Source organism: Marmota monax, unplaced genomic scaffold (assembly GCF_021218885.2).
Source record: "Marmota monax isolate L192 unplaced genomic scaffold, Marmota_monax_Labrador192_F-V1.1 WCK01_AAM20220418_F8-fsc00424, whole genome shotgun sequence".
NCBI lineage: Eukaryota > Metazoa > Chordata > Mammalia > Rodentia > Sciuridae > Marmota > Marmota monax.
The window spans coordinates 369,399-396,740 of NW_026695015.1; the positions used below are offsets into that span (position 1 = coordinate 369,399).

General features: G+C 35.1%; 1 protein-coding gene across 3 annotated transcripts in view; it reads right to left on the reverse strand.

Moving 5' to 3' along the window:
• Positions 1–9,909: 9,909 nt before the first annotated feature.
• Kiaa0408 (KIAA0408 ortholog) overlaps positions 9,910–27,342 on the reverse strand; it is a 32,282-nt gene continuing 14,849 nt past the window's right edge. For 2 of the 3 annotated variants that reach the window (XM_046427593.2, XM_046427594.2), the window contains exons 2-6: positions 24,463–24,713; positions 19,338–19,697; positions 19,170–19,249; positions 15,359–16,697; positions 9,910–14,567 (exon numbers count right to left, since the gene is read on the reverse strand). In XM_046427593.2, coding sequence (XP_046283549.1) covers positions 14,394–14,567; positions 15,359–16,697; positions 19,170–19,249; positions 19,338–19,697; positions 24,463–24,597 — 2,088 coding nt within the window. In that variant the 5' untranslated portion in view covers positions 24,598–24,713 and the 3' untranslated portion in view covers positions 9,910–14,393. Of the gene's footprint in view, positions 14,568–15,358; positions 16,698–19,169; positions 19,250–19,337; positions 19,698–24,462; positions 24,714–27,342 lie in introns of those variants that run through there. The other variant, XM_058573690.1, reaches the window with a different exon arrangement.

The window sequence follows — 27,342 nt, forward strand, 5'->3', positions numbered from 1 at the left end:
ATATTGGTCTGTTTAAGTTGTGAGTATCCTCCTGACTCAGTCTGAGCAAATCATATGACTTAAGAAATTTATAGATGTCTTCACTATCTTCTATTTTATTGGAATATAGGTATTCAAAATAATTTCTAATTGTCTTCTGTATTTCTGTAGCGTCTGTTGTGATATTGCCTTTTTCATCCCGTATGTTAGTAATTTGTGTTCTCTCTCTTCTTCTCTTCGTTAGCATGGCTAAGGGTCTGTTGATCTTATTTATTTTTTCAAAGAACCAACTTTTAGTTTTGTTAATTTTTTCAATAGTTTCTTTTGTTTCAATTTCATTGATTTCCGCTCTGATTTTAATTATTTCTTGCCTTCTGCTACATTTGCTGTTGTTTTGCTCTTCCTTTTCTAGGGCTTTGAGATGAAGTGTGAGCTCATTTATTTGTTGGTTTTTCCTTTTTTTGAGGAATGACCTCCAGGCGATGAATTTCCCTCTTAAAACTACTTTCATTGTGTCCTATAGATTCCGATATGTTGTGTCTGTATTTTCATTTATCTCTAAGAATTTTTTGATTTCCTCCTTTATGTCTTCTGTAACCCATTGGTCATTCAGTAACATGTTGTTCATTTTCCATGTGATGTAGGTTTTTTTCCTTCCTTCTTTTATCATTGATTTCTAGTTTCATTCCATTATGATCAGATAAAATGCATGGTATTATCTCCATCCCTTTATATTTACTGAGGGTTGCCCTATGGCATAATATATGGTCTATTTTTGAGAAGGATCCATGTGCTGCTGAGAAAAAAGTATATCTACTTGTTGATGGTTGATATATTCTATATATGTCAGTTAAGTCTAGGTTATTGATTGTGATATTGAGTTCTATAGTTTCTTTATTCAACTTTTGTTTGGAGGATCTGTCCAATGGTGAGAGAGGTGTGTTGAAGTCACCCATAATTATTGTGTTGTGGTCTATTTGATTCTTGAACTTGAGGAGAATTTGTTTTATGAATGTTGCAGCACCATTATTTGGTGCATAAATATTGATAATTGTTATGTCATGTTGGTGAATGGTTCCTTTTAACAGTATATAATGTCCTTCCTTATCCCTTTTGATTAACTTAGTCTTGAAGTCGATTTTATTCGATATGAGGATGACCACCCCTGCTTGCTTATGAGGACCGTGTGCGTGATATATTTTTTTCCCAAACTTTCACCTTCAGCCTGTGTATGTCTTTTCCAATCAGATGTGTCTCCTGGAGGTAGCATATTGTTGGATTTGTTTTTTTAATCCATGTTGCCAGCCTATGTCGCTTTATTGGTGAGTTTAAGCCATTAATGTTTAGAGTTACTATTGATATATGGTTTGTACTTCCAGCCATGTTTGATTATTTATCTTCTTTTTTTTTAATTTAATTTAGTTTGTTTCTCCATGGTTAGCTTTCCCCCCGCCCTCTGTTTTTATAGAGGCATTTCCCACTGATGGTTTTGGTTATTGTTTTTCATTTCTTCCTCGTGTAGTGTTTTGCTCAAGATGCTTTGCAATGCTGGTTTTCTGGCTGCAAATTCTTTCAGCTTTTGTTTTTCATGAAAGATTTTTATTTCATTGTCATACCTGAAGCTTAATTTTGCTGGATACAGAATTCTTGGTTGGCATCCATTGTCTTTCAGTGTTTGAAATACGTTGTTCCAGGATCTTCTCACTTTCAGCATCTGTGATGAAAAATCCATTGTTAACCTTATTGATTTACCCCTGAATGTAATCTGCTTCCTTTCTCTTATAGATTTTAATATTTTCTCTTTGTTCTGTATATTGGATATCTTCATAACAATGTGTCTTGGCGTTGGTCTACTGTGATTTTGTGTGCTCAGTGTCCTGTATGCATCTACAATTTATATATCCATTTCCTTTTTTATTTCTGGAAAGTTTTCTGTAATTATTTCATTCATCAGGTTACTCATTCCCTTGGTTTGAATCTCTGTGCCTTCCTCTATCCCGATGACTCGTAAGTTTGGTTTTTTTATGTTATCCCATATCTCTTGGATGTTTTTCTCGTGATTTTTTACCAGCCTTTCTGAGTTGGCTAGACTCTTTTCAAGATGATATATTTTGTCTTCATTATCTGATATTCTGGCTTCTACTTGCTCCACCTGTTAGTGATACTCTCAATTGAGTTTTTAATTTGGTTTATTGTTTCCTTCATTTCTAGAATTATTGTTTGATTTTTTTTTTATAATCGCTATCTCCTGATAAAGATGCTTAACTTCTTCTTTTATCTGTTTATGTAATTCATTTTCAATGTGTTCTTTCACTGTTTGGATTTGCTGTCTCGTATCCTCTTTAAGGTTCCATTCCATCTAAGGTATTCCTTGAGTTCTTTATATGACCATTTTTCTGATGACTCTAGGTCCTCCTGAATATTTAGGCTGTCCTTCATTGTTTGTACTCCTTTTCTTCCTTGCTTTTTTATGCTGCTCATGTTACTTCTTGTTCTGTTTGACTGCTGAGTTACTGTTTACTCTTATAAGTGTATTTGATGCTTGGGAGGAAAGATATTAGAAGGGAAGGGAAGAAGTCACTAAAGAGAATTAGAGTAGGCAGGTAGAATTCAAGGAAGGGGGAATAAGAAAATTGAAAAGAAATGAAGACAAAAGAAAAAAATAGAAAATAAAGAAAGAAAAAAAATTTTAAAAAAATGATAATAAAAAATGAAAATTTAAATTTTAAAAAATAATAATAATAAAAAAAAATTTTTTAAAAGTTAAAAACATTAAAAAAGTTAAAGAACAACAACAACAAAAAAATGAAAATGAAAGAAAAAGAAAAACAAAAGAAAAAAAAATAAATGCAGTCATAGAGTTCGATTAACTTCTCCTCCAGTAGTTGGAGCTGTGCCCACTGGGCCAAGCTTCTCCTCTCAATAGATGGGAATCAATCACTGTGCAGCAGCTCTTCCTCCTAGACTGGGCGGCTCTCCAATCCTGAGTGCCTAGGACCTTCTCTTGTGTTTCCTCAAGCCAGGCCCCGCTCACCTGTGACGCTCACCACAATACTGGCTACATGCCAGGTCTGCTGCTCCTGGGAGCCCTGTTTTCATGAACACCTGGGCACACTCTCCCTGTTTGCCTCCCTCAGACCCTAAGTTTGTAGAGCTTGGGGCTGAGAACCCCCAGCGAATTTGCTTGCCCTCCGGTAGCCACGCCCCTGGTAGCTGGTGCAAGAGACCTCAGTTGTCAGCACTGGTGGGAGCCGTAGCCAGGAGTTCCACGCCGTGAGTCCCGCGCCACTCCTGATTCCCTTGGTCTGGCTATCGCGCTCATATGAGAGCTGGGAGGGGCCCTTACAGGAGAGCTGGGAGGGGCCCTTAAGGTTTCCCCGCTGTGTGGAGAGAGATGGCTAGGGGATTACACACCTGTCGCGCTGGTTTCAATGAAGTTATCTCCTCCGCCCGTGACGTCAGTTCTCTGCCATGGTGGTGTCCCATACAAATGGTGACTGTTCGTTCCCTTTGCTGGGTGACCAATGCAACGGGTGGGTCCTGACTGTCTCTCCCAAGCCCCGTTTCAATCCTGTGGCCATTGCCTATGAAGGCTCGGTTGGCTTTTACCTTTGTAAGTTCAGAGGGGCCGACCAGTTATTTCTGCGGGATCGTTAGTGCTGAGTCATGAGAAGCAGGCGAACCGGAGCTTGAATGCAGCCGATCCGGGCTCGGTGTGTGTGTTCTGGGGGGCCCAGACTGTTCGCCCCAGATCCACGTCAGCTCAGCATTGCCTAGTGATCCTGAGCAAACAGCATTTAGACAATTTACGACTCCCTATGCCCTCACAGCTGAAGAGGTCAGAGATTTGATCTCCCACGTCTGCCGCCATGTTGGATCTCTCTGTGACTTGCCCTTTCAAATCCGGCTCGGTTATTTTGTGCCCAGCTAGACTGTGGCATTTGGTGGCCCGTACGGTGAACGCCTGAAGCTTGGGGGTAAGTGAAATTGCTCGCCCCTGAAGGAAAAAAAAAATGGGTGACCATTTCAAAAAACAATGTGTTCTTGTTTTGACTTGTTTTGTTTTTATTTCATGTTGCCTGTCTCTAGAACTTTCTCAGGCAAACTGGGGAAAATGGTTGGCTCAAGGTTTGAAGTTGTTCGCCCCCGAGAAAGAGAAATTGTTAGAGGAAGGAGGCACCCCAGTAATACCAAGAACAGTGAGGGCATATGTTGATACAATAGAAAAATGTATCCCATGGCTTTTTAAAGAGGAGTTGTTAAATATATCACAATGGGACCATCATGGTATCCTGTAGAAGGATTTTTCTTCAACAAGAAAGAGATGACTAGTTCTGTTTACTACACTTGTCTAAGATCTTGGTTTTTACAGATATCTGATTAATTTACAAAGCTAAAGTGTTAAAACATCAACCACTAAATGCAAAATCAAGTACTCTTTACTTATTAAGTTCCAAAAGGTAATATATTTAAACATTATGTGTGTTTTCATAAATTGGTAAATGGAAACAAAAGTTTAATATTGCTTTGTGTCTGTGTCTTTGCTGAAACAAGGTTACTAAGAGTTAAGATTCTATCAGGTGTAATTTATATACAAAGAGTATAAGAAGTTTTAGTTGGGTTTCAATTATAGTATTATAGTACCATAAAAACATGAAAGTATTTCATCTTATTAAAGTGGAGTAATTTGTCTAAATTCAGAAATTTTATAAGGGTTGTTTCAGAATGTGAATTTATAAAAAGGGTTAACAGCTAAAAAAGAGATATAAAAAGATTCAAGATGTGGAAATATGTTTTAATATGAAAGCTGAAGAAAAAAGAAATGTTTTTAGATGAGATAATCTTTGTGTGATAAAGTAAAAAGTTGTAAAATGTCTAAGTAAGTTGCAAAAGGCTTTAAAAGGTTAAATTAAAGGTGGTTAAGATGCCTTCGTGGCGGAGGAAAGATTGCATCATTCGAAGCCTAGTTAATCTTAAAAACATTAAGTAAGTTGCAAAAGGCTTTAAAAGGTTAAATTAAAGGTGTTTAAGATGCCTTTGTGGCAGAGGAAAGATTGTGTCATTCAAAGCCGAGTTAATCTTAAAAACATTACTTAAAAAAACCCCATGAAAATGGAAAGATAATAGGATAAAAGCAATTTGGATAAAGAAGATTAAAAATTTGAAGTGGAAAACTTTAAAGACAGAAGTACAGAAAGGTAAAAAAAAGATAAAGAACATGTAGGAAGATAGAAAAGATGTAGAAAGACAAAAATTTTAAACCCACAAAATAGGAAGCAAAAAAAAAAAAAAACTAGGAGAAAAAAAAAAGCAACTAAGGGTGAATGTACAAACCTTAGAAGAAAACTAGAAGATAGAAACAAGATAAAAAATGTTTAAAAATGTCACATAAAGGTATTTTAGATAAAAAATACAAAAGCTAAGACAACTATTAGATACAGAGATTCAAGATAGAAAAAGGTACAAGAGAGAAGTTTACAGTCAAATATTGGATAAAATAGAAGAACAAGGAGATTATTAGTAATTTTTTCAAAAAGCCCATCAACTTTAATTTCTGGTGGTGCAGAAATTAGAAGTCTCAGATGAGGGTGTTAAAATTTATAGACAAGAGCCAATTTAGAAAACATTAAACTAGAAGGAAATTGGTTTAAAACCACATCAAAAAATTAAAAGGACTAAAGTAATTCTAAAAATTAAGGCAAAATGCTTTTGGAAGACTTGTATTTAAAAGGACCTTTAAATTTCTAAAGGATATATATATATAGGATATTTTGGAACATCATCCCTGAAGAAAAATCAGTTAATGTTTTACTTAACAGGAATCCCATACAATCCACAGGGACAAGGCATAGTTGAAAGAGCTCATCAAACTATTAAAATGTATTTATTAAAACAAAAAGAGGGAATTGGAAAGGGGTATATATCCCCCAAAGATAAACTTAAAATAACCCTTTTTACTCTAAACTTTTAAAATTTGGATTCATCAGGACTTAGTGCTGTGGAAAGACATATGTATCCAAAAACAATTTTAGAGGAGGAAAAGTTTATTTGGGGACTCACAGTTTTAGAGGTGTCAGTCCATTGAAGGCTAACTGCATTTATTGGGGATCTAAGTGAGGCAAAACAATATCATGGTGGAAGAGTGTGGTGGAGGAAGGCAGCTCAGCACACCTCACCAAAAAGCACAGAATTCTGCTCAACAAGGAAAAAAAATAGAAACCCCAAAGGCATGCACTCATAGACCCACCTTCTCCAACAACACCCTACCTGTCTACAGTTACTGCCAAGTTAATCCCAACCAGGGGATTAATGCACTGATCAGGCTAAACCTCTTATAACCCAATTATTTCATTTTAAACTTATTTGCTTTGTCTCACACATGAGCTTTTAGGGGACACCTATTATCTAAAACATGACACTTATCTTTTTCAATGAATATTTAAAGGAATGAGAAATGAGCTTGGAAATTTGATGTTTGACATATATGGATACTGGTTTAGACAGAGAAAAATGTATTATATTAATAAAATTAATATTAAATAAAATTAATATTGATTAATTTTCAATTATTGAAATTACTCTTTTGGGGGATAAGGGTACTAGGGATTAAATTCAGGGGTCCTCTACCATTGCACTACATTACCAGGTCTTTTCTATTTTGTACTCCAAGACAGGGTCTCACCAAGGTGCCTAGGCCCATCTGGAACTTGTGATCCTCCTGCCTCAGCTTCTTGGTTAGCTGGAATCATAGGTGTGCACCACCATGCCTGGTTTGAAATTATTATTATTTTTTAAATGGAGAAGTAAAAATGTAGGACAATGGCTAAACCATGGGCTAAAAGAATTATTGCTTTGCCTGATGATAAACAGTGGTTCTTAAAGTTTGTTTACTTAACAAAGACATTTGAAGGGAAACCTCTTTGTATGAAAGTGTAAATATAAAAACTTTCAATGGGTGTCCTAAAATTGCAGCAGAATTAAAAGTGTGAGTTGAGAAGCGTTCACTTTATTGACAAGGAACTTTCTAAAAGTGATAAAAGCCATTATAATCTATTAATTATTTTTCTTCCTTCAAAAGGCCTGTGAACTATTTTTTTTTTCTGTAAGACAATAAAAGAGACAGCCTTACAATAGTTTATATGACACAAGTCCTTTGATCTTTCAGTTAAAAGATGTTTAACAAAATTTCTCCCAGCAGTCATGTAAAACACTTGTATCATCTCTTTGGTAATGTTCTGCTCATCAAGACTTAGTGATTATGCTTATAAATTTTGCAAACCAAAGATAAAAGCATTTCAATTTGCATGCACATTTCTCTGGGTTTAGGTTCTCAAAATATGGTGACATAATATATTGCCAAATAGTGTAAACTCAGGTCAGTCCAATTTTATGAAATGAGTAAATTCAGCCCAGCTGTGATTAAATAAGGATGCAGGGAGGAAAACCTTTTTATTTTATTTTTTTCCTAGTAGCAAGTGATTAAAACCCTTCAAAATCTCATTAATTTATTTAATCTATTGGCTGGCACTTTCTTAAGTGTTTTGCATTATTAGTGAACCAAAGAGACAAAAATCCCTTTGTGTTTATGTTCAAGTTAAAATCCCTCAAATACTAAGCATTTTGCAATGTCCATATCTTAAGAGATTGTTAGACACAATTAGATGGTTATTTCTTTTCTACGCATTAGAAAAGACTTGGTGGAAACGGTCAAGAAACACTGCTAAAGACGCTACCTTTTCTAATAGCAAGTTAGTTAAGGAGATCAGAAGACTGTTTGGGTAAGTGGAATAAATGAGCTGATACAATTGGGTGACCTTCAGAGATACCCGTATGGGGCACATCTGTCTGGGGGAGACTGTTGCCAGGAAGTTTCTGTTTTGGTTTGGGTCCTTTCCATTAGACAGCAGTGGGCCAACACAGGATATTCTTGCTCTTAAGATCTCTTTCCCTGGGCTCCATGCAGCTCATCTCCTTTCCATTCAGAAGAGGAGGGCTCAGGGCTGGGGATGTTGCTCAAGCGGTAGTGCGCTCCCCTGGCATGAGTGGGGCACTGGGTTCAATCCTCAGCACCAAATAAAATAAAACAAAGATGCTGTGTCCACCGAAAACTGAAAAATAAATATTAAAAATTCTCTCTCTTAAAAAAAAAAAAAGAAGACGAGGAGGGCTCAGAGTAATTAAGTTTCACCTTATTATTATTATTTTTTTTTCTGGTGATGCAGACTGAATCCAGGACCTCACACATGCTGGGCAAGTGCTCTATCAGTAAGCCACATCTCCAGTCACCTTCTTACAATCATTTCATTTCTTTTTCTGGAAAATATATTTGCACAGAAGCAATAGGGTATTCTTTATGATCACTTACTCTCTCTTTGCATATATATGTGTGTGTACGCATAATTTTGTGTAACTTTTTAAGTTCTAAAGATAGTATTGCTTTTTAATTATGTGCCTATTTTTAATTTTAATTGGAGACAATTTGATTTCCAAGGTATCTAATTTTGCCCTTATCTGGCACATGAAGTAATGGGCAATTTATTATATTTATCATACTATCAGGCCAAATTTTAGGTTTTGGGGACAGTGTCAAAAAAAAAAAAAAAAAGAAGCAGCACAGAGAGAAAGGAGGGGAGCAGTCCCCACCTCATCACCTTCTCATCTTTTTAAGCCCCTCATAGTGAGGTTGGTCCTCTGATGACCTTCTGTTAGTTCTAGCTCCTGAAAATGTCCCAGAGGAGAGCTTAAGCTGCACTGACCACCTAATGCTTCAGCTTAGTGGTGGCTTCTCTTCTAGTTGCCTACAAATGGGTCCTCACTGTCTAGAGGCAAGTTTATGATCTCAGCTTTTCTTTTTGCCGATTTCCTTTCCAGGACACTTCATTTCTACTCAAGTCCCTAGAGTCAGTGTCCAGAGCTGCTTTAAGAAGAAATCTCCTTAAGGATGACCGCTTGACTCCTGAACACTGTCCACTTGGGAGTCCTTGATGTGGTGCCTTTCCCAGGCCCTGTTTATGTCAGGGAAGCTTAGTGCTTACTTTTACTGAGAATGATACCTCATAAATTCCTTTTGCTCCAGCTTCCTGGGCTACTTTGCCAACTTCTTTTAGATAAGATAACATACCAGGTCTCAGCTCCTCCATTGGCCAGTGATCTCCTAAGGAAATCTTCATTTCTAATGATTTGTCTCCTAAATGTTAACAGGTAGAGACTAACAGATTATTGCACACCTACCCATAACTTCCGTCTAAAAATACTGTGGATGCTTCTTTGGCTTTCATTACAAATATGCTATTTCATTTCAGATGCCAAATTAGACAACCCTTCAATCTTAAACAAAATTTTGAGCAATAATTAAAACAAAAATATTATGATTCAGGCTAGATAATTTGGTACTATTTTGAAATTGATCAGCACTAGGTAGGAAAAATAAATCTGCAGATTCCAATTGGCTGGATTAAATTTGTTTAATAATTCTTATAACATTGGCATGAGAAAATAGTTTAATTAGAAAATAAATTTAAAAAGAAACTGGTGGTGGAGCACAATTAAATATAAGTCATTTAAATTGGAAATAATTGCTATGGTTTGAATGTATCTCTCCAAAAGTCATGTTGGAATTTAATGTCCAATTCAATAGTAGGAAGAGGTGGCCTTTAGGAAGTGATAAGATCATGAAAGCTCCTCCCTTATGAATTGCTAGTCTTCTTTGCCATGTAAAAACATAGCACTTGCCCCTTCCATCATGTAAGGGCACAGCAATAAGGCACCATCTTGGATATAAAGAACAACTCTCACTAGATACCAAACCTGTTAGCACCTTGATCTTGAACTTCCCAGCCTCCAGAACTGTAAAAAGTATAGTTCTGTTCTCTATAAATTGTCCAGTTTTCAGGTAATTTGTTAATTAGCACAAATGGACTAAGACATTGCTTAAAGTGAAATGCTCTCATTTATTCTTGAGTACATATACGTTATACAGCGTTGAAACTTTTCTGTGATTCTTTTGAAGACTGAGAAGGTCAGGATTCAGTTGATGCTAGTTAAAGATTGCTTAGCTAATTATTGGTTTTACCTTAAACATCATGTCCTACATACAAAATTGATACAAAAACAGCATAGCCATCAAAAGTAGAAAATGTTTTTCCAAAGCGAGCCTTGTTCACAACTTCTTGAATTTGTTAAAACCATATAAATTAAGAGTAATGATTTTTGAATAACATTGAAAGGCAGAATCAAGAGAAATGCTCAATGAGAGGAAAATAATCATGCATAAACCATAACAAAACAAAATACTGTTCCCTCTTTTCTTTTTCTTGTCCTTTTTTGGAGAAGAGCTTAAGCCAGGAGTCTGAAGAGCCACCTGTTTTTGAAACCATCATCATGACACATTATTTATTCTAATTATTATCTTGATGATTTAATTTTTTCTTTTGTAATTAGAAATCATAAAGCCTTCCTGTAAGTTTGCTCTAAGTAGCAAGCAAATCATGAATACAGATGTGCTTTGCAAACTTTAAGTCAGAGCTGCATATAGAACATTTGTACACAGAAAGAGGACACAAACATTCAAGCAAAGATTCAGATTTCATCCCTGTAAGCCTGGCAGTCACACAGAATTCTCAAGTCTCAGGTTTCTCACCTCTCAAGAGATTGTTCTGAGTGACTTCTAAATCTGGACTCTTCCCTAATTGCTAGACTTCTCCATAGCTGCATAGGAATTTTTTCCCCTCAATATTTGTCAATCTAACCTCTAGGATTCATAAGGACCATTGGCATATGAATCTGATTTTAAGTCTTGTGATTTTATTTCCACTGAGACAAAGATTGTTTCCTGTGATAAGAAAACTTCGTGGAGTAAAAACAATAGAGTAGCAGTCATCATTGGCACTTGCCTGAAGGACCACCCATTTTCTTTTTGATTTTTTTTGACAATGTAATGTTCGCTTTTTAGAAGGAGTATATTTTTTGAAGCAAAATGGTGCTATGCTAGAAATTTGAATTTGGTGAAAAATAATTTAACTTATTTCATCATGTAAATGAATATTCATTTCAAAGAAAATGTTTACCGAACTTAATTAGCAGCTAAGAGGGCACAGGGTAATGTCAGTGTAGGAGGAATTGTATGGGGCTGGCAGCAGGAAGTCAGGCAGATTGGCTTAAATTCTACTATCTAGCAATATTCTAGGAGAAGCTAGATTGAACTGTGTATACGTTTGAGTTTAGATTTTATAAGACTTTTAGATTTACAAGTTCATTATAGAAAAGAAAGAACATACAAATATTCTCAGTGTATATAAATGCCACAGTGGCTGTTTCCAAACTTGTTTCATAGCTTCCAGTGGCTGGAGGAAATTTCAACAGCAAGTGATTGTTTATCAGCAAATGTGCTTAAAAATAATTTTAAGAATCATTTTTGGGAAGGTAGGTACCCTTTATTAGGTACAGATATTTTCTCAGGATGATTTGCAGCCTAGTTAAATCACCTAAGTAAAAGTATATCCTCTTTTAGGGCAATATTAGCAAAATGAAATATCATGTTCACTGTTTTCATATAAAAACAAATAAAGTTATGGATAAATTTTGAAATAGTGAATTACACAAAGCATTATTATATTCTTATATTTGGCTTTGGGACCTAAAGTAATACAAAAAAGTTAGATGAGTGGCTGGAATATGAACGTACCATACACATACACAGAAATTCACACAAACACACATACCACATAAACACAAGCTTTACTCAACACACATAAAACACACACACACACACACACACACACACACACTCAAGCACCCTTTTCTGCATTATTCTAATTCCTTTCTGAGATTAGCTAGTAACATCAGTAATCGCCTGTGACATAAGATTTTCCTCTCAAAAGTCTATTAGGAAAACATCTATAAATATGTTCCTGATCAAATATTTTTGTGAAAGTTTATAATTTCTTTAAATCCAGCAATGATGACATAATGAAGGATATGTTTTGGGGAAGAAAATGCCCACCCAAAGTAGAAAAATCACCAGTTAAAAATCACAATACATCAAAAAATATTTTTCAAGGATGATTTTCATTTCCTGACAGACTTTTCCATAAAAAACTATAAAATATTTTAAAAGAAAACAAAAGAGTACTCAATGTTTTAGTTTCTTCAGTTTTACAATTTCTGGCATTGGACTAGATGCTAGTTATTTTTTTAGCCCTAATATTCTGTGATTTTAGTCAACCTAAAAAGACATTAAAATGGTCCCACTGGTTCATTCAAATGATAATAGAAAAAGAGGCTTAAAATTGTGAAGACTGGCAATATAACTTTTAACTTACAGATAGCAAAGTTAAGTTCCAGGGAAGAAAAGTGACTACCCAAGGTGACTACCCAATGATGACATCCATTCAGTTATCATCAAAAGTTACTGCTTCCAAATCTGCCTGGTTATCAAATATTTTGCATTGCTTTGTTTTATTAAAGACTCCCACTCTCCACTCCTAGAAATTTCACTTTAATAATGGGGGTGGGGGCAGAGATCAGGGATTTCATTTTTAAAAGAGATCTTCACTATTCTGATTTGCAGGTAAAGGTAGGACCACAGATCATGCCAGACTGTCTGGGGTATAGGGATGGAGAGGAACAGATATGTACACAGTACTTGGGCACCACTGTCAACAGCAACATTTCATGGCCCAAGGTAGCAATTTCCCAGTGTTTTCCTCCCCTCTTGTGGAAAAGCATATAATTAAAGTGATATCACTTGGTATATAGGTTCATTTTCTTTTATATATTTCCTGTGGGGAAAGATATTTTCTGAAGGAAACAAGAATTAGGAGAATGAATCTGTAGCCCTTACTTACCATAGGATCCAGCTCACATTCTAGAAGTTTAATTCAGCTATTCTTATAACACATGAATCTAGCCATCACCATGGTACAGTCTTGAGCCTTTTAAGGCAATTGTGACTTACAAATTATTTACTTTACCTCAGGGCATGGTATAATAAAGTAAATTCCTCTAAATGGTTAGAATACCATAAGAATAAGACTCTGAATACATTGGTCATAAGACTATCTTAACATTTTTTGGCAACAAAAAGCTTAAATAAAATTAGTATCTAACTAATAACAAAAACCGCTTCTAAAATCTTCCATGTAGAATTCCAAGCACTTCAATATACCTATTTCTGTGAGTTCTCAACACAGATTTTATGTGTTCACTGTATGGAAATTGTAGCCAAAATACACATTTCTGTTCCTTTTACTCCTATGGAGGCCAAAGTTTGGTTTAAGGCTTTTCTTTTTTTTTTTTTGGTAGTACATTCTAAGAAATATATTACAATTCAGCTCTCAATGAAATTATTCCTGATCTTACTTTTTTTTTTTTTTAAAAAAAAGTGAATTAGTCTTTTATCTATTAGTTTTAGGGAAAAGATTAGGGAAAAAAAACTTACCTCTAAATGTGTATGAACCCAAATAAGGCAGCTGAACTAAAAGCTTACTTCAATTTCAAGAAAAGGTAAAATTCAACATGATTTAATTTCTTTTTGCATCCCATTTAAGGAATATTACTGAGGTTGACAAAATAAATTCATTATTTAGTCCTGTCATTCATGAGGCAGTCTTATTACACTGGCTCTGAGAATCAAGTATACAGTTAAAGCCATACAAGACTACCAAGCAATGTATAAAAGCATTTATGAGCATTTTATGTTTGCTTTAGAAGGCTTATCTGTTAAATGTGTGACATTTTTATTTAAAATAATAATCAAGAAAGTTAATACTATTAATTTATCCTAATATGGGTTAAGAAGCCATTTATGAGCTGTATTTAGAAAACTACCAATGCTAGATATGTGTATAATTCTTATTTTTCAATGTAGTTGTGGGCCAAAGGAGTGGTTGATTAATGTATGAACCTCAAATCCTTAGGCGATACCTATTAAAAGGTATACAAAATAGTACTGTATATTTTCAAAACTTTTAAATAAACACGAAGAATACATAGGTATACATGTTATAATTTCAAAGTCAACACGAGCACATACGTTTTTCTTACCTAAATACATACTAGAATGCTTCCTATTACGACACATGCACCTACAAACACAGGGCCATGCACATAACCTTGCTTTCTGCACTTGCAAGAAAGTTAGAATATACAATATTGTACATTGTTTCAACTTAACCATATTGGAAAATTAATGAAGATGGCATTAAAAAATTCTGACCTAAGAAATCAAAATATGAGGAGATAATTATTCCATAGATTAAAAACACTGAAGACTGATGGAAAGTTAAGATTGAAATTGTTTGTCCCAGTGATCTTGAATGATACAGAAGAGAACAGGATTGGCTGTAAACACTCAGAATGTTCAGTTTGGCAATTGGGACTAGAAGTTTTGTAATCTAGCAATCCAGACTAGAGACTTAGACCATCGGTGCCTCAGATCTCAGAGAAATGGTATAGCTCTGCGCAGTTCTTCGCAAGGCAGGTGGTGCTGATGGAGATCTGGATGCCCATCGGGATGGGAGACGGCGATTTGCTGGTCTGGCAGGTCGGGAAAATCCTTTTCCATTTGAGACTTTCACTGCCATGGATTCCTGTGACACAAATGAAGGCATTTATCTCGTTACACAACCAATAACATTATGGATTTCTACTATGGGATTAATGTAATAGCAAACTTACAACCAAAGAAAAGTACTGAAAACTGAAGAAGGCATTTGTCTAATATTTGTGGCATGGAGTATTTTAATCAAAATTCCAATTTTAATATGAACTATGGTACTTGATAATCTTGTAGGTCTCCTCACACTGATGAATCATGAGGCAATTGATGTCTTTTTAGAACTAGTTCCATACACTGACTTTTAGTTCCACAGATAAAAGAACTTTTCAAGGCACTGTTTTAAGTGATGTCTTGTGCAGACTCACATTCATATGATAAATCCTATAAGAACACAAATCAAATGCTGAGAATGACTGAATCAATCATAGTTAATAACTGAAAAGTTAAAATTATTCAAAGATATTTTCCACATACTTAAAGTAAACCTCAAAATTCTATAAATCAAAAATGTACATTCTGCAAAAATTTTCAAGAGACGAACAACAAATATTTGATATTCCTGATGTTCTTAAATCCACTCATTATATTGGTATTTTTTTAAAAAAAGATATAATGTGCTATTCCCTGGTTTAAAAACCACATCTTAAATTTATGCTGAGTTACATTTATTCACAAAGAGTCAAGAAGTCAAGAAGATGCCAAACATGTGTCTACATTCAATTTATATGAATGGGCAAATGAACTGAACTTATAGTCTGCTATAAGACTATAACTGCTAAATGTGGATGCTGTTTTACCAAAATGTGTAATTTGCTTTCTTACCTCTGTTATCTTTTTCCAATCTATTCCTTGCTTCACTTGCTGTCCCCCACACAAAGATGTCTTTCTCTGCAATTCTTGTTCCATTTGAAGCATTTCTAAATGCTGACTTGATGTAGCACCACCACTGACATCAGAATTACATTTGGTCCCATTATCCCGGAAACACTTAGAATTTTGCAGTGAAGATCCTGTTGATGTCTCATACGTTTTCAGCAGCTTTTCCACAACACCATAATTTGATCTGGGGTCAGCTGACCTCGGTCGGCCAGACAAATTGCTTGGTCTCCAGTCATGCTCGTGGAGCATGTTCGGATAACTGCTAGGATTTATGTGTTCCTGCATTTGTCTGACCAGACCTGCTGTGGATTTCTTGGTAGGATTATCAGACATCTTTTCCATAGGCACAGGCATGTGGGCACTGGCTTTCAGAATACCAGTCACACTCTCACTACCTGATATATCTGATATGCTACCAACAGGAGTTGTTAAGTTATCACAGGGCTTAAGATCCCCAGATAATTTTGAGTAGCTTTGATTTTGCTGTATTGCATGACAATGTCTATCTGTTCTAAATACAGTTCTGTTAAATTCATCAGTCTTTGCTGCTAACTTTTCATTCCTTGCAGTCCTTTCAAAGCCACAACTGAAACTTCTAGGTGGACCACTGCTCTGTGTCATCGAGGAACTACGGCCATTACCTACGTAAAGATCAGAATGAGATTTAGCAGGGTGATCTGGGATCTCCTTTTCAAATTTTGGCATATTGAGGGTAGAGCAGGTTTTCTGAAACCACAAAGAAGAGGGGCTCTTTTTCACACCTATCTCAATGTCACCTGACCACATGCCAAACCCATCTTCATTATCTGAAGTCTTGCTATCTATTTTGACTCCTGGTGTCAAAGAAGAAAACATCATACCATCTTTCATAGTCTTTCCTTCATCTGGATATGATATAGGCATCTCTTGCAGCCTCAAAATGGAATGAAGATTGCAGCTCTTTTCACCTTGACCCTCCTGGGCCACCCAGCTGTTGTAGTCTGAACTTTCCTTCAATCTTTCTTGGGCTTGTTCAGAATATGAGCTGGGAAAATTTCGAGAGGTGCTTCTTGGAGGAGGAATTGGTGGGGTTTGATTCCTTTCCAAATCAATTGTATCAATTCCACATTTTTTCACAGAATTGCTTGGAAGCATATTGGTACAGCTCAGATTCTTTCTATTTTTCTGTTTTTCTTTTTCTAAACTGATTGGAAGAATGCATGGGCCATTTTTGATCAAGTGATCCCCATGAGGTACACTGACTACATTTGGCATTTCTTGGAGGAAAGAGTCTGACTTCATCCTGAATAATTACAAAACAAGGTATATTAGTGATAACATTATTTAAGACTAGCTCTTAAAAGAAAATATGGTTTATGCAATGGATTTCTGCATCAGGAAATGGAATCAAAATTTCCTCAAGCATAATATTTATATAAATCCCCTAATTAAAACTTCAAGTCCACTTTATTGAAGAATAAAGTCCACTTCTCAATGTTACATTCAAGGCTCTTAATCATATTCATACATTTTAATCATTTATATCTATGCCACTTACAACTCTATACACTATGTCTCAGGCTATCTTTTCAACCTTGTCTCTTCCATTATCTATATTACCTGCAACTTCATACTAGACTCAAACTAAACTCTCTTGAGTTTTTGCTACTGATAGTTCCATTTCTATAGCTTTTCTCATGCTATTTCCTTACTTTCTCTTTGCCTATGGAATTGTTATTTATTATGTAATGTGACCTCAAGCTTCTACCCTTGATTTTGAAATAATATTTTAAGTAGTAAGAATAAAAGTCTGAATAAAAGCACAAGGATACATGAATCATTCCAAATGGAAGGTCTCACTTGGGCTTGAAAGAAAAGCACGATTTTTAAAAAGTTTTAAAAAGCCCAGTAAAGGGCATATAAACAAAGGGAAATATAATAAAAAGAGTGTGGCTATTCAAGGGATAATTGGCATAGTAGTGTGCAAGGATTTAAAGCAAAGTGGGGAGGACAATGAAAAACTAGAGAGAAAAACATTAGGTCAGGACAAGTTGTAATGTCTTTGAATTTCATATTAAAGATAACTGAACTTTTTTCCAAGGCCATGGGGTGATAATAAGAGCTTTATTTGAGGTGTGGCTTATAAAAAAAAAACTGGCACAAAAATCTTTTTGGAGTTATTTAAGTAAAAAGTTAACTACTCTAGCAACAATGTGGATTCACAAATAGAAATCACTTCATGCATTTTCAATATTTATATCTATGCAACTTATAAAAGATTACAAAATAGCATACTATAAATTACAGACAAACACCCACTAAAAATGGTAGGAAAGACTAAACAGGCCAACAGAGCATATTATGTATGAAATACACTTGGCTAAGAAAATCTGTTTCAAATCAGCACAAAAATTCTCTCTGAACTTCCCAAGTGCTAAAGAAAAATAAGGGAGCATACTGTTGCAGCTTTCTAAGAAGCATATTGTTCTTCAAATAATTCATCTTTGTTTACCATGCAAAGAATTCCAAATTAATTTTAGAATTTGGCTAAAACATACTCTTGAAATTATACACCATTTCTGAAGTGAAATAGCATTTTTGTGGCATGTGTATAGAAATATTTACAATGTGTTATTCTAAAAACTATGTGTTCCTCTATTATGTAAATCTTACTTAGAGAAATAAGTGACTCTAGGGCATAAAATATCTCAGTTGAACATCATATAGAATAACCACACCACATTGTTATTAACTCTGACACAATTTCAAGATGTATAAAACTGGATTATCCTAGTTGTATACTCTTGCATGGGCCAAATACTCAAAATGGAGAAAAAACTATATTAGATATAGTATATATACATAATGGAATATTATTCAGCTATAAAGAATGAAATTCTGTCATTTGCAGCAAAATGTTGCATGGATATCATGTTAAACAAAATAAGCCAGACACAGAAAGACAAGTATCACATCTTCTCTCTCATATGTAGAAACAAACAAACAAAAAGATGACCTGAAATACAAAAGTTCTAGGGACTAGGAAGGGTATGCAAAGAGGGGTAGGTTGAGGGAGGGGAGAAGGGTGAGAATAGAAATCAGTTTGATGGACATGACCAAGGCACAATGTATGCATGTGTGGAAATATGACAGCGAATGCCATCAGTCTGTATAATTAATAGGTGTTGATTATTATTATTATTATTTTTACTTTGAGAGAGAGAGAGAGAGAGAGAGAGAGAGAGAGAGAGAGAGAGAGAGAGAGAGAGAGAATATATTTATTTTTCAGTTTTCGGCAGACACAACATCTTTCTTTGTATGTGGTGCTGAGAATCGAACCAGGGCCGCACGCATGCGAGGCAAGCGCGCTACCACTTGAGCCACATCCCCAGCCCCAGGTGTTGATTATTATAATAAGAATTTTTCTTCAAGCTGTGATATCTGTGCAAGCACCGCTGTGTAAATAAAACATTCTTTTCCTTTTAAAAAATGAAATTAAAGGATACTTGTTAATTTATTGTGGAAGGTATACCCTAAGACACCAAGAAAGTAAAGTATTCCTAATAATCAAATTACAAAGAGCATTGGAAGATTCCTTTTTAGAATTAGTGAACAGGAAAATATAAAACTGAAGTATCTATTTTCCATTCAACAATAAAATTTTAATAGCTCATAACTTCTCACTAATAGAATGTAAGGAGGAGGCAGTTTGAGTTCATTAACTAAAAACAATACTGTTTGTGATCATGCAGCATAAATAGGTGTACAAGCCTACCTTCTGTGGCTAGACCGCTTTCGAATTTCCTCTTGAAAGCTGCATAATTCTTCACTAACTTTGGCAAGTTCTTCAAGAGCCTTTGCACATAAAAGCAACAGCAGGTTAGCACTTTGAAATGTAAATATTTCTTTAGAAACAGCTCACAGTGAATCACATCTTACTTACAGTGCTGAGGGCTCCAGAACCGCTCTTAATCTCTTCTTCAGAAGTCCTCGGGCCTGGCCAGGCCTGGAATTCCTTTTGGTTGTCTGTGGTGGCAGGATCCATAAACCCTACTTTTGCTTTTTTTGTTGCTTTTTGTTCCTTACACAACTGATTTCCTCCACAGGGTAAGCACTGCCCTGATTTATTTTCTTTCTCCAGACCATCCCTATGATTCATCCCTGTAAATTCACATTGTCCTGCATTGGGGTTGTTTGAAGAAGATTCCAACATTTCTTGAATGGCTTTCTCATGATCGAGACCAATGACCTTAGAGCGTTCGCTCATGTTGATTTTCCTCCGAAGCTTTACTTCTTGGCAAAGCTGTAAGAAATCAAAACGGAAACTTTTTTCCTCTTAACTCATTTGTCAATATTCTTGATAACAAGAAAACATTTTGAACTTTCTTTGCCATATTACTTACTATATACTACCCTGGATGTTCATGCCTACTCCTCCAAATGGTGCCTCTAAAATGTGGATTAGCTGGAACAACTTTGATGAACCATAAAAACTACTCTAAGTAAGGCAATGCATGGATGCTATTTTTTCTTTCTAATCAGAAATTGTCATTGAGAAGTAAATCTGACTCTATACATAGATGCAGAAGCATTGTCACAAAAGGAATTACCTGAATCAACTACTGACCATGCTTTCTAATTGTTTTCAGAGAAGCAAGAGTTTAACTATCATTAAAGTCATTTATTTTAAACATATGACCATATTTACACACTGACATTTAACTGTCTAAATAGCTGACAATTATATAGTAAATCAACTCACTCTGTTCCCTAAGTAGGCACTTGTCAATCAAAAAATACTTCTTTTTATTAACTACATTGGTAACGGCTAGATATTACTGATGTTTTTAATGCCAAGACTATACACATTTTAAAAGAAATTTCTCATTAAGATTTTAAAAAGTGTGATAATGACCCATGTGAAACAATAAAGCTCAAAGGCTTTGATCATCTATTTGTGTTAATGCAAGTCCCAAATTACTTCTTGAGATCTTTGTTAAGTCTGCAGACGCTCAGCTCACTCCTAAAAGGGGAAGGAAGTAGGCTTTTCTTTAGGCTTGACTCTTGGGAAATCTATTCAAATATCCAAAGAGACTGTCAGAAAAATACTAAAGCAAATGACTCCATTTTGCAGCCATCATCAATATCTGCATTACATGTATTATTCAAGGACTTCAACAACAGTTACATTGCTGCTCAATATTTGCCCAACACTCAGTTGAGAAAAGCACTACACAGAGTTGATCCCTGAAAGATATATGGTACATTTATTTCCCTAATGATTATAAATTTAAAAGCACTCATTGTATAAAGCAGCGTATCACCAAATAGAGCTGTGACTCAATTGTTTTGGTATCTATAAAAATAACCTGAGCTGCTGATGGCATTATGATCTGCGTTCACCATGAGGGTTGTTATGGTTTACATATGATGTGTCCCCCAAAAGCTCCTGAGTTAATGCAGGAATGTTTAGAGGTAAAGTGATTGTGAGAGTTATAACCTCATCGGTCCATCCTAGTTTGAATAGACTGACTGGTAACTGTAGGAAGGTAGGGTGTGGCTAGGTTAGGTGTGTCACTGGGGACCTGTCCTGAAAGGATCATTTTCCCTATGACCCTGGTGCCCTGGTTTCTGACCCCACTATAAGCTGAGCAGCTTTCCTCTACTGGGTCCTTCCATCATGATGTGCCACCTCACCCTGGGCCCAGAGCAATGGAGTCGGCCGCATATGGACTGAGACCTCTGAACCTATGATCCCTAAATAAATGTCCCTTCTCTAAGTTGTTCTGGTCATGTGTTTTAGTCACAATGAGAAAAGTTCACTAAAAAAATGGATACAAAGAAACCATGTTAAATCTAAGGAGGCTGTTGGTGATGTTACCCTCCTTTTGAGAAGTCATGAGTGAAAACAATATTCCTATAGTTTCATAACAAGGGGGAGAAGTTCTATTCCTAGGAAATAGGTTAGTTTTTGGTCTCTTGGATGTTGAGGAATATGCAACAGCTAGTATTTGCGTTATTTGCTAGAAAGACAGATTTATTTCTGCATTTCACTTCCTTCTGTCTTCATCTTATTTATTTTTGTTTTTGTATACTTGACCATATGTGTAATTTTGAGACATTATAAATTCTTTTGGGTCCTTAGCTAGTAAAGAATAACAAATAATATGCTGTAATTAATGGAAAACCATTTGCTTTGTATAAGTGACTTTATCTGATCTAGCACTCAGCACTTGTCAAATAGCTTTCTGATCATTCCACCAAAGGAAACAAGCCATAAAGATTGCAATGTGAAGAAACAAAAAGTTAAAAAAAATAATATCTAAACAATACAGAATTTCTATCTGTATTACTCCAAACTTCAAATGATTCAGGCATGATCATTTTGGCTTTCCAACAGCAAATGCAATGATTATGGATAGTATCAATAGTAGCGGAACAGAGATTCATCAGCATCTTTTTTTTTTTTTTTCAGAGAACTTGAACAGCTTTCTTTATTTGCCAAAATGGGCCATGATTCTGAGCAGCAACCTTTGTCCGATATTTCCAAGATCAACAAAAATGAACATTATAGAATTTTCTGGTCATTAAGAAGAAATATCCCCAAAGGAAAGTAGGATCTGTTAAGCTTCTACTAACTGATGGGAGATTAGCTGAAGAGTTGTGCACATATAGAACCTGTATGAATTCACTCCACAGTACTGATGTGCAACAAACATCTTATTTATTAAATTGAGTTGTATCTGGGTTGGCTCATAATAGCCAGGATTGCTGAGAAACTCAATTTCAATTCTTGCTGGGGAGAAATAAGCCCCTTCTCTGCCCTTGGGGAAGCATCTTAATGCCCAATGCTGGATGCTTTCATTAGGTGATAAATCACTTGAAATCTCTGAAGTTATAAGTATATGCCTTCGAGTTTACAATTCTCTAGCATGATTCAAAAATTTTCATCTGATTTATAAAAAAAAATTTGTAGTTGTAGATGGACAGAACTTTATTTGTTCATTTATAGTGGTGCTAATAATCAAACCCAGTATCTCACACATGCTAGGCAGTCCTGCATCTGATTTTCTATACAGATTTGGTGATATATATTAAACAAATACTGTTGATTATGCTTGTGACATGCTGCAATATTTCCAAGTCCTGATTTCTAAATTTTAGTTTGAAAAAATTGCCTTGATTCTTTGTGATAGGTAAAAACACTAAAATACTTTCCTCCTATTTTTCTTTTTGTACCAGAGATTGAGCCCAGGGTGCTTAGCCACCGAACCACATTTCCAGCCCCCACCCCCCTTTTTAAATTTTCATTTTGATATGGGATCTTGATAACTTGCTCAGGACCTCGCTAATTTACTGAGGCTAACTTTGAACTTGGAATCCTCCTGCCTCCACCTCTAGCCACTGGGATTACAGGCACATGCCATCACATTGAGCTCCTCCTGTTTTTCTTAATCTTTTTACCCCAGTTTTGTAGCCTGTAAGAAGGTGTGTGTGTGTGTGTGTGTAAAATAAGGGAAGCACAGTGTTAGTTTCAGGTATTGAAAAGTATCCATGGGCATTCTTGGTGAGCACGTTATCTAAACATATTCCCAACTATGTAGCTATATATCACAGATAGCCAGACATATATAGCATGTAGCTACTCTAAGGGAAAAATGTTAGAGCCCTTCTCTCTTCCTGTTGCAAAAAAGGAGAGTATCTCTGATAGCTACAAGTCTGTTTATAGTATGTTTAATGCCTGCTGGTAGATAGGGCTAATGTTAACTATATATGGAATCTGTAGAGTTGTTAGGATAATTATTGAAAAATAACAAATTTGACCAGACAACAAACTGTTTTAACAACATGGCTTAAAAAAATTGATTGCATCCCTTAATTATTTTGCTTGGATGCTAGAGTTGTCTGATACTGTTACCAACTGGATCTCCCAAGTCTTGGGGAGCAGGTGACACAGTTTCTGACTGAATTAGCATTTTAGATTCCGGTTTGACTTAGGCATTTCTTTGTTGCTCTAAAGTCAGTCTCTGGAAAGAGACAGGAGATAAGGGAGCTTGCAGAACACATTTTCCAAAATATAAAGGGGGGGATAGTAAATTTGTCCTCTAATCTCTTAATCAGATATTTGGTGAGAATCTTCTCTCTTGTTCGATTTTTGTTTTGGCATACCAATTTTTTTATGGTTTGTACTTTGTTCATAAGTTGTTAGTTGTTATTAGGAAAAATTTAACACTATACATATATAAGGCGCTTTGCTTGCAAAGAAAGGCCCAAGAATCTTTTAAAATAACTGTTTTGGTAAGATGCATAAAATCATATAAGTCAATACTGTGGATTTTATCAGAATAAAGCAAGATAAGTATAACTAATTTCCAGTTAGAGCAAGTAGGAATCTACATCAGTGCACATGCTTGAAGGAAATATTCCAGGCCCAACAGTCTAGGGGTTGTTAATGAGAATAAAATGACTGTGTTAGAGTCATTATATGATATGTCATTTTTCATAACTCCTTTCCTAATAAATGTAGCATATCTTACCAGAAAAAAATCTCATGTCCATTACCATTTCCTGTTTGAAATGTGACACTCCTTTTTACTATACTAAGTTATCTGATATGTAATTTCCTTTAATAGACATTACTTATCATTCCAGGAAAGATATTCTAATTGGGCTATATACTAATGCCCAATTATAATTTTGCTAATATATGTTCACCAATTATGTATTTCTTGCATTTTCTTCTGAGGCTGTGATATTTAAAAACTCATGCAGAATACATTAATACATTTGGACATTAAACCTCTCTAGCCAGAATATGGTAGATTAATACATTTTTGAGTGACTTTTCAGGGTCATACTTTTCATGCAAGACTATAAAATAAGCATATTCCCTAAGATGCCGTTAGGTAAGCTTATGCTATTTTTAGTATAGTAAATGCCAGTGAGACATGCAATCTCTTTGGTGGAATAAGGAAAATAAAAATGGTTTCAAATATAAAACAAACTTCAACAGAATTTTGATCCTGAGCTTGAAGTTTACAGTATATTCAAAACAAATCAACTTGTACCTCTTCTATCTTCTTCTGCATGATCTTCCATTGACTTTCCCATTCCTTTCTTTCATTGTCAAACTGGTCCAGTAATTCCATCTTTTCCTTATGCCAGCTAGTTTCTGTGTTCTCCCACTGCTTATGTTGGTCCATGGCAACCGTGTGTCAACGGAGAAGTGTTTCTGCTCGTCTCCGCCTTCTCTTAACTGTTTCTTGGAAGCTTGGAGTTGTTTTATTTGAAGCAGTCTCACTTGCCTTTAAAATAAAGCCTAATATAAACAACAAGAGTGAGTTCCAAATTCATATGCTTTTTGGAAACACATTTTATCATTTGATCAAAGGCCCGTTGATGTAAACAAACTATAGGAAAATTGGACTCAAAAGAAGAAGTTATAAAAATTTGCTTAAGAGGAAACGAACACAGTCAATAAAGTAATAACTATTGTCCAAAGATTTTTTTTTCCCTTTTGGGGACCACACAGCAAAATTATAGTGGACAAGATGGTTAAATGCACATGTAAGATATAAATAGGTCCTTAATTAACTACCTAATCTAAAAATAGAGTATTTTGTGAAAATCTAAGATTTTAAGTATGAAATTCAGCTCTATGATCACATGTACACAACTGTGGCAGATTCTGCTACAACAGAATGACTCTGTTCTGATGCAACCTGGTTATATACTTGTGACTCAGAGTCCTGAGCCAGTGCTGAACTATAGTCTCTTCTGTATTTAGATCAAGCCATGCCAAATGTGCTCACTGTACCAACTGAGACCTCAAAGTTGGCTGCCGATTTGGGAGACAGAAGTATAAATAAGAAAGCAACTTAAATCATAAAAATATCACTATTTTACCTCATCAAGTATGATCTTAAAGCATCAAAACTATCCTGTGATATGTATGTTAAAACTAATTCAAAATTTCATCTCATAAGCTATATATTATAACCTGTTTAGAAAACTGAATAAAGAGAACTGAAGGGAACCTTTTGCTCAGTTTTCAGAGAATCTTCTAGTCCATAAAGTAGTAACTGAAATAATTAAATTTTTAACATTCAGGATATGTACATTTAGGGTTTGAAGATACAATTTAAAGTACCAGATATGTAACTTTGTTATAAGTCATCTAAAATATCTGAGATTTAGTTTATTAGGATTAAAATGAGGGACATTCACAGAACTGTTATAAATACTGACATATGGAATGCAAGGTAATGTGAAAAACTTTTTAAATTTCCTCAATTATTTTGCCTTAAAATATTGTTTTGATTTCACTTGAAAGTAATCTTATTATTAAACTCATTTTTTATATTTATTTTTTAGTTATAAGTGGACACAATATCTTTATTTTATTTTCATGTGGTGCTGAAGATTGAACCCAGTGCCTCATGCATGCTAGGCAAGTGCTCTACCTCTGAGCCACCACCCCAGCCCTCTAAAAAAGTATGTTTTAAATGTATGAATCTGTTTAAAATAATTAAATAATTAAGCCTACAAGAGATTTAGGGCTAGGGGTAGCTCAGTGTAGAATGTGTGTTTAGCACATGGAATCTCTGAGTTCAATCCCCAGCACCCATCCCCCTACAGAAATGTAATTCTTCAATTTACCAAGCCATTACCAAAATGCCATAATGTACCAATATCTACTTATGTTAATTATGGACAAAGTTCTCAATAGTCAATAGTCAATATTCAATGAATGCAGGCATTGCAGAATTAAGCCGATGTAACCAAGCACCAGGCACAAGTTTATATTCATAGGAGATATATGCACATTTCATGTCCCAAATATCAGCTAAACATCAAAGGCTAATTTTATTTCTGTCAGACTGTTCTGTACATACATATCTGAGTAGTAAATGGTTTTAAATATATATGTGTTTATATATATGCATACACACACACACACACACACACACACACACCGGACTGTAATCTATCAATATATCACAACACACTATGAGGATTAAAAAATGTTACTTCTATATGCAGAGTTCTACCTCCAAAAGCACCCTAATAATACTAATAATATCGGGAGACATATTCTCACTCTTTTCCCAAACTATTTGCTATAGACACTTGGTGAATTTTACCTATTTCTTTGGCACTCACAATATCATGATTAATTTGGTCAAGAAAATAATTTCAAGCTTAGCCAAAAAGATGTCATCATGTCTCATTTTATTCACATAATCATACTCTATCTCTAACTTTATTTTTCATCCCCTCTATCATGTCATCTTTCTTTTGCTACCTTCCATACTTACAAGCCAGTAGGAACAAGTATTTATCCTTAATGTCAATGAACATCTAATAAAATGAAGATAGTAAAGAATTTACAGATTTGTGTTTGTTTAGATTAACTTAACATTCACTGGTCTCCCTTACCTAGTTGACTTTTAGTTTCATCTAGCAACTGTTCACAGGAAATGCAGACAGTGTTTATTTTGAGACTAACAGACTGCTTTAAAACTATATGTAATTAACTCTGAGCTGAAACAGTCTTGCTGACCAGAAGTTACTTGCCACTAGTTCTGCTTAGGAATGATGGAATGATTTGAGATTCTAAGGGAGAGTTGCAAATTTAACCAAAGAAGTTATAAAAAGAAACAGCCTAATTATAAGAAAACTGGAAAAAAGCTGCTATGGAAGTTCAGCTTTATCCCAATTATCTTGAACATGGAAATGTTCAGAAATCATCTTCATAAAGTTTTCCCACAATTTTGCAGCAAACAGTTCTAATTTTTCTTTCCAGTCCTATATTTTCTTGAATAACTTCCAATTAGAGTTAAAAAGGCACCAGGCTTCTCTTTTTTACATATCAGAAGATCACCCTGAGATATTCTAAATCAGCCTTGTTGCTGGTGATAGGGCTGTAATGTGAGGCCAGGTCATGG